Source organism: Mobula birostris, chromosome 1, assembly GCF_030028105.1.
Source record: "Mobula birostris isolate sMobBir1 chromosome 1, sMobBir1.hap1, whole genome shotgun sequence".
NCBI lineage: Eukaryota > Metazoa > Chordata > Chondrichthyes > Myliobatiformes > Myliobatidae > Mobula > Mobula birostris.
In genome coordinates, this window is record NC_092370.1 from 147,148,435 (window position 1) to 147,164,962 (window position 16,528).

General features: G+C 41.7%; 1 protein-coding gene across 5 annotated transcripts in view; it reads right to left on the minus strand.

Moving 5' to 3' along the window:
- zfpm2a (zinc finger protein, FOG family member 2a) overlaps window positions 1-16,528 on the minus strand; it is a 1,013,454-nt gene that overhangs the window by 629,747 nt on the left and 367,179 nt on the right. For 2 of the 5 annotated variants that reach the window (XM_072263386.1, XM_072263368.1), the window contains exon 3: window positions 340-494. The exons of the other annotated variants lie outside the window; for them this stretch is intronic. In XM_072263386.1, the coding sequence (XP_072119487.1) occupies window positions 340-494 (155 nt within the window). The remainder of the gene's footprint in view (window positions 1-339; window positions 495-16,528) is intronic. 5 annotated transcript variants of the gene reach the window in all.

Genomic DNA, 16,528 nt, shown 5'->3' on the forward strand with positions numbered 1-16,528 from the left:
CCTTGCTGCCTGAAAGCCAAGGAGCTTCCAACATACACACATTTGTCTGCACTATTCGTCTGCTTTTGTGGTGCTGGTTTCTGAGCTGGTGGCCTTCTAGTTCCCCAACAACTGCATTTTGTCATTTTCCAACCCTTTCCTCCACCTTTTCCTCTTCGTTGGCCACTGGAGTCTAGTGTGGTGTTTCCTTCGGAGCCTGCAATTATAAGGACGGAAACAATAGCACGGCAACATACCATGTATTGTCCCTTTGTGTCATGTGGCCAACACACATTTTAAACATCGAGGTCATTTCAAAAGGCGAGAGTTATGTTGAATAATCATGAAATAAATGCATACCAGGCAGACTCTTAACTTGCTCTGCTGACACTGGGGCATGGAGCTCGGCTGTTCATGAGGAAGAGGACCCTCTCCTCCGGACTGGTCAGTCTCGTAGCCTGAGAGGGCCCCCCTCCTGTCTGCCCTGACAGGTGGCGGTTGCATGCGGCCTTTGCCTGTAAGACAAAGAGGCAGATTAATGAGATGGACCCATGAGATGTTTGTCCTGCTTCATCAATGTGTGTCAGTGTCTGGCTCCTGGTGATTGTGAAGGAGGGATGAAGATAAAGGGGGGAGCGTATTGTCAGTGTCTGTCTGTGGGTGTTTTTGAGGGCTGGAGGGGGCAAAGAGTTTTTCAGTATCTGGCTGCCAGTGCTGGGGAGCAAGAGTTGTTGCCTGTATGGTCATTGTGTTAGAGCTAATGGCAACTGACATATCAGTAGCAAATACTGGGTGCTGATCTCACCTTCAAGTATGGTATGAGGTAATTGAACTTCTGTACTGCTCCTTGTTCCTAAGTGTGGCTTCGCGCAATAAGCTCCTGAACCACCTCCTACTAGATAAGCTAGTCGCTGCCCTGATAGTTTCCTGGAACCCCTCGTGCCAACAAGCACTCTCCACTTGTGGATCTCCTCCACCAGTTTTTTAAGGCTCCTATCAATAAAGCTCCTCCTCCTCTCTCACCGCTCTGTTTGCAATTCTTCACATACACACCACATGACATTTTACCCGTTGCAGCAGTGATGATTCAGAATATATGTGAGTGAGTGCAAAGTGGCACTGCAAAATTGATTCTGCAGCTTCAGCCATCTGTATCAGCAGCCTTTGATTTCTTGACCCTGTGTCAATGGCTGCACAGAATTACAACAGACGGATGGATATAATAAGATGTAGCCGTTGCCATATAAGGCAGTGTTCGTATAAAAACAAAACATGCCAACATTATTGTGCAGATCTTCGGTCATGATCCTTCTACAACTTCTGAAAAGGGTTAGGTCAAAGCACAATGTTACTTTAATGCTCCAGTCATGCAGCAGATGGATTTCAAGGCTGGTGAATTTTTTTACTGAGAGTCAAAAGACGCTGGACACAAATGACACAGAACACGCTGGAGGTCAGGCAGCAGCTGTGGAAACAATCAACATTGTGGGTCTGCAATGTCTGATGAAGAGTTGATTGTTTCTCTTCACCTAATAGGCCGAGTTTTTCCAGTTTATATTGGTTTAGTGTTGATTTTGCTAATGCATGTGTAAATTTCCACTGAAGCACCTACCTGTGCTAGAAAGTGGTTTAAAACATATGTAGCTATAGCTCCATCAGTAACGTTCAGAGTGAGTTAGCTTCCACCTACTGCCATGGCTCCCCATTCCCATCGTTATTTCCATCTATATTTCTCACTTCCACTTACATTATTATTTCCAGGGTGTTTCAATAAAGACAACCATTCCAGCCACTTAAACCTGCTGACCAGAGGGATAGGATTGTGAAGGGGTCGGCGAGAGGTGGAAAGGATGAACAGCATACCTTGTATATACACTGAGTGGCTGCTTCATTAGGTACACCTGTACATCTGCTCGTTAATGCAAATATCTAAGCAGCCAAAAATGTGGCAGCAACTCAATGCATAAAAGGATGCAGACAAGGTCAAGAAGTTCAGTTGTTTTTCATACCAAACTTCAGAATTGGAAAGGTGATCTAAGTGACTTTGACAGTGGAGTAATTGTTGGTGCCAGACAGGGTGGTTTGAGTATCTAGAAACTGCTGATCTTCTGGGATTTTCGCACACATTAGTCTCTAGAGTTTACAGAGAAAGATGTGAAAAAGAAAAAACGTCCAGTGAGTGGTAGCTCTGTTGGCGAAAACACCTTGTTAATGAATGAGCTCAGAGGAGAATGGCCAGACAGGTTCAAGCTGATAGGAAGGTGAAAATAACTCAAATAACCACGTGTAACAACAGTAGTGTGCAGAAGAGCCTCTCTGCATGCACGACACATTGAACCTTGAAGTAGTTGGGCTAAAGCAGCAGAAGATCATAGACATGCACTCAGTTTTCACTTTATTAGGTACAGGAGGTATCTAATAAAGTGGCCACTGACTGTACAGTATATTGTACATATCTCAACAATAAAACATTAATAAAAGTGAAATGAAGGCTAATATGAAACTCCAGTAATTTGAGTTAACTCCAGGTGACTTTGCCATTTCTGAATTTTCCATCACAAATTTATGCCTCATGTCAGCTAGTTTTTTGCATGAGGCATGGAAGAAGATCAATGCAAGAACTTTAAACAGACAGTTCTTGTATGTGTTACAAAGGCCTGAACAAAATTGTGTGCTCTAAAGCAGTAGTCTCCAACCTCCAGGCTGCGGACCGATACTGGGCCACGAAGAATGCAGCGGTGCAGCGGTAGCCGGAACGCACCCAGCACATCTTTAAGAAAAAAGCCGAAATAAACAAGCTAATTAATTAGGTGCCACCCGGCACGTAAATGTTGGCCCAGATCAGAGGCGATCGCCGATTTCACTTGCTCTACGCTATAGTACATTTTCTGTGCCCATAAACTTCAAAATGAAGAGTACACAGCCTGTTGAGCAAAACATTATTCCCAAATCAGAGCTTCCTGGAGAAAACATTTGAGTTATGAAATGTTTGCCAATACTGGAAATGTAAAACAAAATTAGAAAATGCAGGAAATCCTCACCAGTCCAGGCAGCAGCTGACAAAGGGTCTTTGACCTATAACAATAACTCTGTTTTCCTTTTCCACAAATGATGCCTGACCCTTTTCTGTAATGTTTGTGTGAACTGGTTTTAAATTACACGCAAACGCAAGGACTTCTGCAGATGCTGGAAATTCAAGCAACACACATCAAAGTTGCTGGTGAACGCAGCAGGCCAGGCAGCATCTGACGAAGACGGCCCGAAACGTCGACTGTATCTCTTCCTAGAGATGCTGCCTGGCCTGCTGCGTTCACTAGCAACTTTGATGTGTGTTAAATTATAGACATATAATCAAACCAAATTCGAGATTTTTCAAGGCACACCAATGAGCTCCAGTAATTAAAGTCATAAATTTAGCTGATACTTGAATCCCTGAACTGGTAGGAAAATGCACTTAAGTTATTTGCAATATTTATTAAATGCTTGATTCTATGATGGTGGACAGTTACAGATAATTGATAAAGCTGTCTACAGTCCCTCCTTTACTTTCAAATTTCACTTTCTATCGTGTAGCTTTTTTAAAACTGCATAACGAGATGTGTAAATAGAGGATCTCAAGACCAGCTGAAGAACTCACAATATTGAATGTACAACAAATGATTAGAAAGAATTGAGAGTTCTCCTACACAAATACCTGAACAGTAAAAGGAGTTTTGTTGTCAGAGTCATAGAGCACCGAGCACAGGAACAGGCCCTTTGGCAGCCACTCTAGCAAAACATGATTTTCTGCCCAGTACCATCTCCCTGCACACAGATCATAGCCATTCATAACCCTCCCATCCAGGTACCTATTCAAACTTCTCTTAAATGTTGCACATCTACCTCTTCTGCTGGCAGCTTGTTCCACACTCACACTACCCTCCAAGTGAGAGAAGAACCCTCTCAAATTCTTTTTAAGTGTTTCATCTTTCATGATAATCTGTGACTTCTAAATCTAGTCTCACCCAATTTCAGGGGGGAAAAGTCCTGTATGTATTTACCATATCTACCGCCTTTATAACTTTGTACACCTCTATAAGTTCTCTCCTCATTCTTTTATGCTCCAGGGATTCAAGTCCTAACCGATTCAATCTTTCCCTATAACTCAGGTTGCCAATTTCTGGCAATATCCTTGTTAATTTTCTCTATACTCTTTAAAACAAAATACAAGCTAGTAATTAATGAAACACTCTCTGAACACATGCAGTAAATGTAACAGGGAACTGCACACAGAAAATGAAATATTTCAAGTAGTGAATATATGTGCCTTGAAGTTGGATTACATAGTTCCCATTCTTGTAAGCCACATGGCCAGATTCCAATTTCAAAAATCATTGAAAATCAGTGACATCATGAAGTAAGTTGCGAAAAGACCCAATTTTCATTTCAGAGCATTCATTTAGCTAAAAATTTGGATAGCAGATATACGTTAAGCAATAGCTTCCACGGTGTGCAACGATCACCATTAGATATGACCACTGTCATTTTCAATTACATAATAATGTCTAAAGCTGTTTATAGGCCACAGGTCCTTAAACAGCATTATTAACAGCTGTGAAGCCCTCCTGAGTCTCACTCAGCAGATCCCAGACCAACTCTAACAATTTAATTCCACAAGATCCACTTCAGGATAACTACAAGTAGAGCTACTAGGACTTGATGTTTCAGTCCCTATGATAAGTCGGCACTATCAATGTTGGCAGTGGGTATGGAGTGGTGACAAGAAGGGAGGGTAGGTACATCATCGGGGTCATCAGGTGGGTACCCTCCTTCTTTGACATTTCGTTGATAAGCCCACGACATCTCCAGAGGGCTCAACGGTGCTACCTGACGTCCCAGATACACCACCCTTAGTTCCATACCCTCCTGTCTTCATCTTGCAGCCCAGTTGTTGTCTTTCTCTTTAATCCAAATCCAATTGCTGCTTTCTTCTGCTGTGTTTGACAAGGACTTGATTGCTTGTTAGAGGGAGTGACCCCCTCACCCCCATCTTCTTCAGTTGACTGGTCGTAGATGTAGCAACAAATCCCCTGCATCCCACAGGTGCATAAGCAGCATTATTAACAGCTGTGAAGCCCTCCTGAGGTCACTCAACAGATACCAGACCAACTCTAAAAATTTAATTCCACAAGATCCACTTCAGGATAACTACAAGACAGAGATCAGCTACAAAAGTGAGCACACACGGAAATGGATAGGAAATCAGTTGTAAAAGAGCTGAGATTAATTCTAAAAGAGCAAGTGATCTGCTAACAAAATATTAGGTTCAAGGAGAAAATTGCCAGAGATGAATTATAAAACAGCAGAGCCATCAAACACTACCCTCTGAGTGAGGGAAGAACCAAAAGACTAGCTTCAAAAGACTAGCAAACTGGCTAAAAAAAAGTTCACTTAGTAAAGATTATGGGCTCAGCCATGAACAAGCCAAAGATTAAGTGCTAAAAAGAACATCACCTGCCCATCACCTCTCTCTGGTGCCCCTCATCCTTCCTTTTCTTCCATGGTCCACTATCCTTTCCTATTAGATTCCTTCTTCTTCAGTAGTTTATCTCTTCCACCTATCACCTTCTAGCTTCTTACTTCATCTCCTCCTTTCCCCACTGACATTCCCCCTCACCTGGTTTCACCTATCACCTGCCAGCTTGTACTCCTTCCCTACACCCACCTTCTTATTCTGGCTTCTTCCCCCTCCCCCCCACCCAAGTCCTGATGAAGGATCTGGGGCTGAAACACTGACTGTTTATTCCACTCCGTAGGTGCTGCCTGACCTGCTAAGTTCCTCCAGCATTTTGTGTGTTGCACTAGAAGAGTGCAAATTCATCTACAAAAATATAGGAGATCAGCTAAAATAACCAGTGGATGACCTACAAGACCATTAGATTGAGTACAACTGAATAGTGTGTTAGCCACAGAAGAACCACAGATAGTCACAAAAGAGTAGAACATCCTTTGGAGGGAGTAATCCCCATTAAACTATTAAAATCAGCTAGAGAAAGCCAAAGATCAGTGACCAATGAGCAGAAGATTATCTACATAGAGACTAAGTAAATTAGTATGAAAGAGCCATGATGAGTTGTAAGTGAACACAAGGCCACTTACATAAGATAAGGGGATACAATACAAAAGAGTTTGAGATTAGCTATTGCTCCAAGATGACACCGTTGAGTTGTAGCTCTGATTTATTAATTGTGTTTTTAGGTTCATAAAGATAGATTTGGGGATAGACAGAGCAGTTAGGGGTCAGATGAGACCGGCAACGTGAACATGAAACATCCATGGTTAGATGTCGGACCAGCAGAGAGTGGATGCCCACACACCATCACCCCCCCGCCCCCGGTCAACATGCTCTGGTGTCAGAGTTCTATGCAGGAGGGAAGAACAAGGTCCGATGACCCCCTAGGTTCGCGAATTGATGAGACTAGAGCTCTAGGCCTCGTATTCGGAATCCCATCATTGGCAAGTACAGAGCTTGAGGCCTAGTATTTGGTGATTGGTGTAACCTGGGATTGATGTCAAGGATCGAGGTCCAAGGATCAAATCAGAAGTCAAGGAAGGTTGGCCAGATCCAGGTCTATGAATCTCTGCAATTCCGCTAGGGTGGTCAAAGCCTGGTGTCTGCAGCCCCATGTCTGTATCCGCTGGAGGCTCAAGCCTGGAGGGCTGTCCTAGAGTTATAGGGCTCTGTATGTGTGTGGTTGCATGGGAGGGAGAAACGTGGCTTTTTTGCTGTTGTTGTTTTCTCGATTGTTGTGTTCTATGTTCTTCTGCCAAGCATTGTGGGCATGCTGTGTTGGTGCCAGAACATGTGGCGATACTTGAGAGGGCGCTGAGGACAGCCCAAGGGTATGCTGGTTGTTATGGTAAACAACACACTTCACTGCTTGTTTCAATGTAAACTTGAATCTTGAATCTTGTAGTTTCCTACCAATTCCTGAAAGGTTAAACAAAAAAACAAATGCTAGGTAAAGAATACTGGAAAAATATTTGGCAAGAATCTTGGGCTGTCTTGTTCTGTACTTTGTCAGAAAAGGTAGAACAATTTAAATTTCATAAGTGTACAGCAGATTGATAAACTTTGTTATGGATGTCTTGTCAAAGTAAACTGTTCTCATTGAACCTAAGACAAGAACACAGTAATAACTGCAGCCCCCAAAGGAAGCACAGGATTGGTAGCTAATCAAGAAATGATGTTGCATCTACACCAAAGAAGAAGAACAGAAGACAGGAACATTGTTATAGCTGTAACCTAGGAGGAGTCAGCCGCTACAAAAGATGCAACAAAAAATACAGCGAATTTTTGTACGATTTGCCCTGTTGCTGCATCAATATAGATCTCTGTTGAAGCTAGGATGCTGGCAACAGATTGCAGGGTGCATAAGTAAAATAACACAGCACTGACGTACAGAGATAATACAAGTTAGGGAGCGAAAAGAAATGTATTGGTAACAAGAGGCACTTACAGGAAGGGTACAATTCTCTAGAACCAAGAGTGTATGTCCATAAGGTAGAATGCTTATTTATGAGTGTGGTACTTAGCATCCAAACAACGTGGTCTAACTAACAATGCTAAATAAGGTCTCATTAATGGGGAGAAGGCAACTGATAGTGGTTCATTTATCTTGTCAGTGCATACAAGATTTTGTAGAGGCAGTGTTAATGGTTCCTTTCCAAATATCATGAGGTAACTTCTCTAAGTATAGGGCAGCATAGTAGTGTAACAGTTAGCACAATTGCTTTATCATGCCAACGATCACTGATCAAGGTTCGATTCCAGCCTAAGGAGTTTTCCAAACTGAGTTTTTATATTCTCCCTGTGAATGCATGGATTCCCCCGATACTCGGGTTTCCTTCCAACATTTCAAAGATATACAGTACAGTTAGAGTTAATACATTGTAGGCATGTGATATTGGCACCAAAAGCGTGGCGCCACTTGTGGCTGTCCCCAGCACATCGCAAACGATGACACAAGCAATACATTGTATGTTTCGATGTTTCAAAGTACACATGACAAATAAAGGTAATCTTTAAAAAAGTAGTCTGAGCTTAATAAGTATGCCAGACAACAGAGGCGCTTGCGAACGAGTAGACTTTGAGGTTTGTGTCATTTGTGCAGTTTTAATCTGTAAGCACTCTTATTCTCAGATGGCCAGAGGCTGTGCTGATGCAGTGAAGTTGCAGATGAATTTCATAACTGATGTTTGCTCTCAATAAACACTGGCTCCTTAGATAAAGAAAGTGGTCCACGTTTTCTCAGGTCTTGTCATGGATCTTTATTACCAGTACTGTACAACTGGGATAGATTGGTGAGAGATCTTCACTTCCAGACATTATTTAAAACCCATTCTTTCCTTTGCTTCAGTGAATAAGTCAAGGTTCAGCTCAGCCTCTGAACATGCATATTTTCAAGCATACCCACATACTGACTCACGAGGCTGATAAACTGAGAGCATTAAACAGATTACAAATACCTGGGGATACGAATTGACAATAAACTGGACTGGTCAAAGAACACTGAGGCTGTCTACAAGAAGGGTCAGAGCTGTCTCTATTTCCTGAGACTGAGGTCCTTCAACATCTGCCAGACAATGCTGAGGATGTTTTACGAGTCTGTGGTGGCCAGTGCTTTAACGTTTGCTGTTGTGTGCTGGGGCAGCAGGCTGAGGGTAGCAGACACCAATAGAATCAACAAACTCATTCGTCAGGCCAGTGATGTTGTGGGGATGGAACTGGATTCTCTCATGGTGGTGTCTGAAAAGAGGATGCTACCTAAGTTGCATGCCATCTTGGACAATGTCTCCCATCCACTACATAATGTACTGGGTGGGCACAGGAGTACATTCAGCCAGAGACTCATTCCACCGAGATGCAACACAGAGCGTCATAGGAAGTCATTCCTGCCTGTGGCGATCAAATTTTACAACTTCTCCCTTGGAGGGTCAGACACCCTGAGCCAATAGGCTGGTCCTGGACTTTTTTCATAATTTACTGGCATAATTTACATATTATTATTTAACTATTTATGGTTTTATTACTATTTATTATTTATGGTGCAACTGTAACAAAAACCAATTTCCCCCGGGATCAATAAAGTATGACTATGACTATGACTAAGAAATACTTTCAGTGGCCATTTTATTAGGTATACCTGTTCATCTGCTCATTAATGCAAATATCTAATCATCTAATTATCTTGCAGCAACTCAGTGCATAAAAGCATGCAGTCATGGTCAAGAGGTTCAGTTTGATGTAAAAGGTTCTTTGTGTGAATTTAAGAAAGCTATTAATAGTGCAGATTAGACAGCTCCAGGAAAGGATGATATATGTTATTGTATGACTGACAACCCTCTTGAGATAATATTAACATTTTTGAACCATATTTGGAGGTTAGGCCATCTTCCTCCTCGTGGAAATTAACAGAGGTAGTGCCCATTCTAAAACCTGGGAAACACCTGTTGTATCTTTCAAATTATAGACCAATATCAATAATGTCCCATTTATGTAAACTTATGGAATGCATGGTGATAGAGCATTTGAATTATATTTTGGAAAAGAGAGGTGATATAGCGTTTTATCAGAGCAGATTTTGGAATGGTAGAATGACATTGGATTCAGTTTTATGTTTGGAAGATGATATTAGGAAAGCACAGGTAAATAGCAATATTTTTGATATTGAAAAAGCATATGATTGTTATTAAAGGAAGGTACTTTGATTAAAGTATGGAAATTAGGAGTAAGAGGAAGGCTATATAATTTTTTTCCGACTTTTTTATTTGGACAGTCTATGCAGATAAGGTTGGGTAAGGTATATTCCGGCTTCTAAGAGATAGAGAATGGGACCCCACAAAGCAGTATTTGTAGCCCTTTACTGTTCAGTATTCTGATTAATTATATTTTCTCTCAGATAGGTACTGGGGTGGGTAAATGACTTTTTGCAGATGATGGAGTTTTGTGGATTAGAGGTAGAAATTTAAACTTAACTGTTTATAGGCTGCCATTAGCAATTAATAAGGTCAAAGAATAGGCAAATAGATGGGGATTTAGGCTTTTGGTAGCAAAAATACCATATAACCATATAACAATTACAGCACGGAAACAGGCTATCTCGGCCCTTCTAGTCCTATTACTCTCACCTAGTCTCACCGACCTGCACTCAGCCAATAAGCCTCCATTCCTTTCCTGCCCATATAGCTATCTAATTTAACTTTAAATGACAACATCGAACCTGCCTCAACCACTTCTGCTGGAAGCTTGTTGCACACAGCTACCACTCTCTGAGTAAAGAAGCTCCCCCTCATGTTACCCCTAAACTTTTCCCCTTTAACTCTCAACTCATGTCCTCTTGTTTGAATCTCCCCCACTCTTAATGGAAAAAGCCTATCCACATCAACTCTACCTATCCCCCTCGTAATGTTAAATACCTAAATCAAGTCCCCCCTCAACCTTCTACGCTCCAAAGAATAAAGACCCAACTTGTTCAACCTTTCTCTGTAATTTAGGAGATGAAACCCAGGTAACATTCTCGTAAATCTTCTCTGTACTCTCTCAATTTTGTTGACATCTTTCCTATAACTCGGTGACCAAAACTGTACACAATACTCCAAATTTGGCCTCACCAATGCCTTGTATAAATTTAACATTGCATCCCAACTCCTGTACTCAATGCACTGATTTATAAAGGCCAGCATACCAAAAGTTTTCTTCACCACCCTATCCACATGAGATTCAACCTTCAGGGAACTATGCACCATTATTCCTAGATCCCTCTGTTCTACTGCATTCTTCAATGCCCTACTATTTACCATGTATGTCCTATTTTGATTAGTCCTACCAAAATGTAGCACCTCACATTTATCAGCATTAAACTCCATCTGCCATCTTTCAGCCCACTCTTCTAACTGGCCTAAATCTCTCTGCGAGCTTTGAAACCCAACTTCATTATCCACAACTCCACCTATCTTAGTATCATCTGCGTACTGACTAATCCAATTTACCACCCCATCATCAAGATCATTAATATATATGACAAACAACATTGGACACAGTACAGATCTCAGAGGCACACCACTAGTCACCAGCCTCCAATCTGACTCACAGTTATCCACCACTACTCTCTGGCGTCTCCCATCCAGCCACTGCTGAATCCATTTTACTACTTCGATATTAATACCTAACGAATGAACCTTCCTAACTAACCTTCCGTGTGGAACCTTGTCAAAGGCCTGACTGAAGTCCATATAGACATCCACCACTTTACCCTCGTCAACTTTCCTAGTAACCTCATCAAAAAATTCAATAAGATATGTCAAACATGACTTTCCACGCACAAATCCATGTTGACTGTTCCTAATCAGACCCTGTCTATCCAGATAATTATATATACCATCTCTAAGAATACTTTCCATCAATTTACCCACCACTGACGTCAAACTCACAGGCTGATAATTAATACAAATTGTGTTTTACAAAGAGGATCAGTAGACCTACACTTGATATGAAATTATCTGGTCAAACTCTTGAAGAAGTGTCAGTTGTAAGATTTCTCAGCACGTAGAAAGATAATAAGCTGACATGGAAACACCACAACAGTAAAATAACTGATAAATTTAAAAGAGCATTAAATATCCTCAGGTGTCTATGTGGGTATTCTTTGTTGACCATTTATATTTGTTTAGTTAGATCAGTGCTTGATTATGGCTGTGTGGCTTATGGATCAGCTTCATCTTCAACTTAAAATGTTTGGATGTGATACAAACATAGCCTTTAAGAATGTGTTGTGGTGCAATAAGGTCCATAAGACCACAAGATATAGGAGCAGAAGTAGGCCATTTGGCCCATCGAGTCAGCTCTGCCCTTCAATCATGGGCTGATCCAATTCTTCCAGTCATCTCCACTCCCCTGCTTTCACCCTATACCCTTTGATGTCCTGGCCAATCAAGAACCTATCTATTTCTGCCTTAAATACATCCAACGATATGGCCTCCACAGCCATTCCTGGCAACAAATTCTACAGATTTGCCACTCTCTGACTAAGGTAATTTCTCCGCATCTCAGCTCTAAATGGACGTCCTTCAACACTCTTGTCCTAGAATCCCCTACCATGGGAAATAAGTTTGCCATATCTAATCTGTTCAGGCCTTTTAACATTTGGAATGTTTCTATGAGATCCCCTCTCATTCTCCTGAACTCCAGGGAATACAGCCCAAGAGCTGCCAGATGTTCCTCGTACGGTAACCCTTTCATTACTAGAATCATTTTCATGAATCTTCTCTGAACCCTCTCCAATGTCAGTATATCCTTTCTAAAATAAGAAGCCCAAAACTGCACACAATACTCCAAGTGTGGTCTCACAAGTGTCTTATAGAGCCTCAACATCACATCCCTGCTCTTATATTCTACACCTCCAGAATGAATGCCAACATTGCATTCGCCTTCTTCACAACCGACTCAAGCTGGAGGTTGACGTTTAGGGTATCTTGCACAAGGATTCCCAAGTCCCTTTGCATCTCTGTATTTTGAATTCTCTCCCCATCTAAATAATAATCTGCCAGTTTATTTCTTCCACCAAAGTGCATGACCATACACTTTCCAACATTGTATTTCATTTGCCACTTCTTTGCCCATTCCCCTAAACTATCTAAATCTCTCTGCAGGCTTTTCGTTTCCTCAGTACTACCCACTCCTCCACCTAGCTTTGTATCATCAGCAAATTTAGCCACAAATCCATTAATACCATAGTCTAAATCACTGACATACATCATAAAAAGCAGCGGTCCCAGCACCAACCCCTATGGAACTCCACTGGTAACCGGCAGCCAGCCAGAGTAGGATCCCTTTATTCCTACTCTGTTTTCTGCTGACCAGCCAATGCTCCACCCATGCTAGTAACTTCCCTGTAATTCCATGGGCTCTTATCTTGCTAAGCAGCCTCTTGTGCGGCACTTTGACAAAGGCCTTCTGAAAATCCAAGTACATGATGTCTACTGCATCTCCTCTGTCTACCCTGCTTGTAATTTCCTCAAAGAATTGCAGTAGGTTAGTCAGGCAGGATTTTCCTTTCAGGAAACCATGGTGGCTTTGGCCTATTTTGTCATGTGCCTCCAGGTACTCTGAAATATCATCCCTAACAATTGATTCCAACAACTTCCCGACCACTGATGTCAGGCTAACAGGTCTGTTCTTGTTTCAGCTTTACTAGTTGAAAGGGGACAATTACCCTTAGAGTTGTGGAGGTTAAAGTTGATGTTAACATACTGGATTATTTTGAGGGGGCAAGGAAATGATCACCCTGTTAAAAGTGTGTTGGAAGACTATTGGGAACATCACAAGAAGAGTGTTTTTAGTTTTGGGTGGCTGGGTTCTTATCACACTCGGAATATGGGTTTGCTAGATTATGCAGTATGTCCGACCGTAGCTTTCTCGGTAACCCCACCGTGTTTTTTTCCAGTGGCTTTAGCTGATTGTAGGTTACATGATTTAATGAAGTCTAAGGATTCTGATATGCCTGACAGTCTGTTGGTTCATCAACATGTTAAGGAAAATTATTATGAAGGGGGTAAAACAAAATGGGAAGGAATTATATTGACTTGACTTAGAATTGGGCATACTATGCTTAATTATTCCTTACATCTTGTAGGAAAGCATCACTTTGGAGTGTGCAGGTTTTGTCATCATTGTGAAACAGTTGAACACATTCTATTAGAGTGTTTTGCATGTAAGGTTAAAAGAAATCAAATGCACGCTTCACTACTACCTTTGGGCTGATAGCTTTCAGTTAAAAACTTTATTAAGTTATGGAAGTTATTCAGTTCACAATATTGTTTTTCATTATTTACAATCTAGAGGACTTTTGGGGGTAATTTAGTTTTCATTTGATAAAGAATTAGTAGGGGTTTTATTTCCCAACTCCCTACACCACACTCCACACCAAGCAGGTTAACTGGTCTTTGGAAATGCCCTGTGTTTAGGTTAGAGTAACACTGAGAGTGGTCAGGGGTGCGGGGCAGTGTAGCTTGAAGGTCCGGATTGCTTACATAGTTGCTGGAGATCATCTGTTTTAGAGGACGTGGTACTGAGTGGAAGATCAACTACAACTGAGCAAGGAGATCAATAGCAAAAAGCAGGAAATCTGTTATTAGATAGAAGGAAATCAAGATCATGAACCAAAGAGGCAATTTAGCTGAGCTTTTGTTCACATGTAGATTATTTCCCACTCCTTTCTGGCTCATTGCCCAATTTTTTATACCAAGTCTCCTTTAATTCTAAAGCTGATGTTTTGGTCTTATGTACTGCAGCTGATTTCTTACTTATTTATTGTTTCTCCTGCTCTTTAGCTAAGGTGCACTTTTGTAGCCAATCCTTTATTTTCTAGCTGATTTTGCATTTTTTCACAGCTTCTGCTCTTTTAAAACTGAACCCACAGAGTCATACAGCACAGGAAAAGGCTCATTGGCCCAACTTGTCCATGCTGACCAAGGTGCACATCTAAGCTAGAAGCTCTTCTTTTCTTTTGCAGTGAATCACATGCTCCCTTACAGCTTAACACCTGCTTTTTTTGTCAGAGACTCCCTTCAACTTTGTGGTGATCTTGTTTTGCTGACAGTCTCCTACTTCTTTGTAACTGACTTAATTTTCTTTTGTAACTGATCTCTCACTCTTTCCAAGCTTGTCTCTTGCTCTTCCATTGTGGATTCCTTGATCTTAGACCATAAGACAAAGGAGCAGAAGTCGGCCATTCGGCCCATTGAGTCTGCTCCGCAATTTTATCAGGAGCTGATCCATTCTCCCATTTAGTCCCACTCTCCCGCCTTCTCACCATAACCTTTAATGCCCTGGCTACTCAGATACCTATCAATTTCTGCCTTAAATACACTCAATGACTTGGCCTCCACTGCTACCCTTGGCAATAAATTCCATAGATTCACCACCCTCTGACTAAAAAAATTTCTTCGCATTTCTGTTCTGAATGGGCGCCCTTCAATCCTTAAGTCATGCCCTCTCATACTAGACTCCCCTATCATGGGAAACAACTTTGCCACATCCACTCTGTCCATGCCTTTCAACATTCGAAATGTTGAAACAATCCTTTGTAGCTGGTCTTCAACTGGTTTGTGCATCTTGGCTAATTTTTCCCCATTCTCCAGCACTTTTTCAGAGAGGATCTTTCTCTCTTACATTGATTAGTCTCATGTTTATTTTCTTAGCTGATATTCAGTCTGTTTGTAAATGATTTTATTATAGATTAAAAACAAATACTAAATACCTAATATAAAAACAGAGAAGAAGCTGGGAACACTCATCAGGCCAGGCAACATCTGTGGAAACTGAAATAGTTAAAACATTTCAAGTCCAATGAACCTTCATCAGAACCTGTTATAGAGTTATAGAGAGGTACAGCACAGAACAGGCCCTTCAGCCCATCTAGTCTGTGCCATCCATTTAAACTACCAGCTCCCAATAATCTGCACCAGGACCATAGCCTGCCATATCCTTACTATCCATGTACCTATCCAAGCTTATCTTAAATGTTGAAATCGGGCTCACATGGACCACTTGTGCTGGCAGCTTGTTCCACACTCTCATGACCCTCTGAGTGAAGCAGTTCACACTTAACCCATGACCTCTTAGTTGTAGTTCCACCCAACTTCAGTGAAAAAAGTTTGCTTGCATTTACTTTATCTATAACCTTCATAATTTTGTATACCTCTATCAAACCTCCTCTTCTAAGGCTGTCTATGTTCTACAGAAGACAGTCCTAACCTATTCAATCTTTCCTTATAACGCAGGTCCTCCAGACCCGGCAACATCTTTGTAAGTTTTCTCTGTACTGTTTCAACCTTGTTTACATCTTTCCTGTCGGTAGGTACCTGTGACACCACTTTCGACAAATTATGTACCTGTATTCCCAGATCCCTTTGTTCTACTACACTCCTCAGTGCCCAACTGTTCATTGTGTAAGACCTACTCTGGTTGGTCCTACCAAAGTGCAAAACCTCGTACTTGTCTGCACTAAATCCATCTGGCATATTTCAGCCCATTTTTCCAGCTGATGCAGATCCCTTAGCAAGACATGATAGCCTTCCTCACTGTCCACTACACCCCCAACCTTGATGTCATCTGCAAATTTGATGATCAAGTTAACCACATTATCAACCAGATCTGGTTGTGGATTACAAGAGGAATAGAGACGGGCTAACCCCTATTGACATCAATGTATCTGGGGTTGAGAGGGTAAACAGCTTCAAGTTCCTCGGCATTCACATCACCGAGGACCTCACGTGGTTTGTACATACCAGCCGTGTGGTGAGAAAAGCATAACAGCGTCTCTTTCACCTCAGATGGTTGAGGAAGTTTGGTATGGACCCCCAAATCCTAAGAACGTTCTACAGGGGCACAACTGAGAGCATCCTGACTGGCTGCATAACTGCCTGGTATGGGAACTGTTCCTCCCTTCATCGCAAGACTCTGCAGAGAGTGGTGCAGACAGCCCAGCGCATCTGTAGTTGTGAGCTT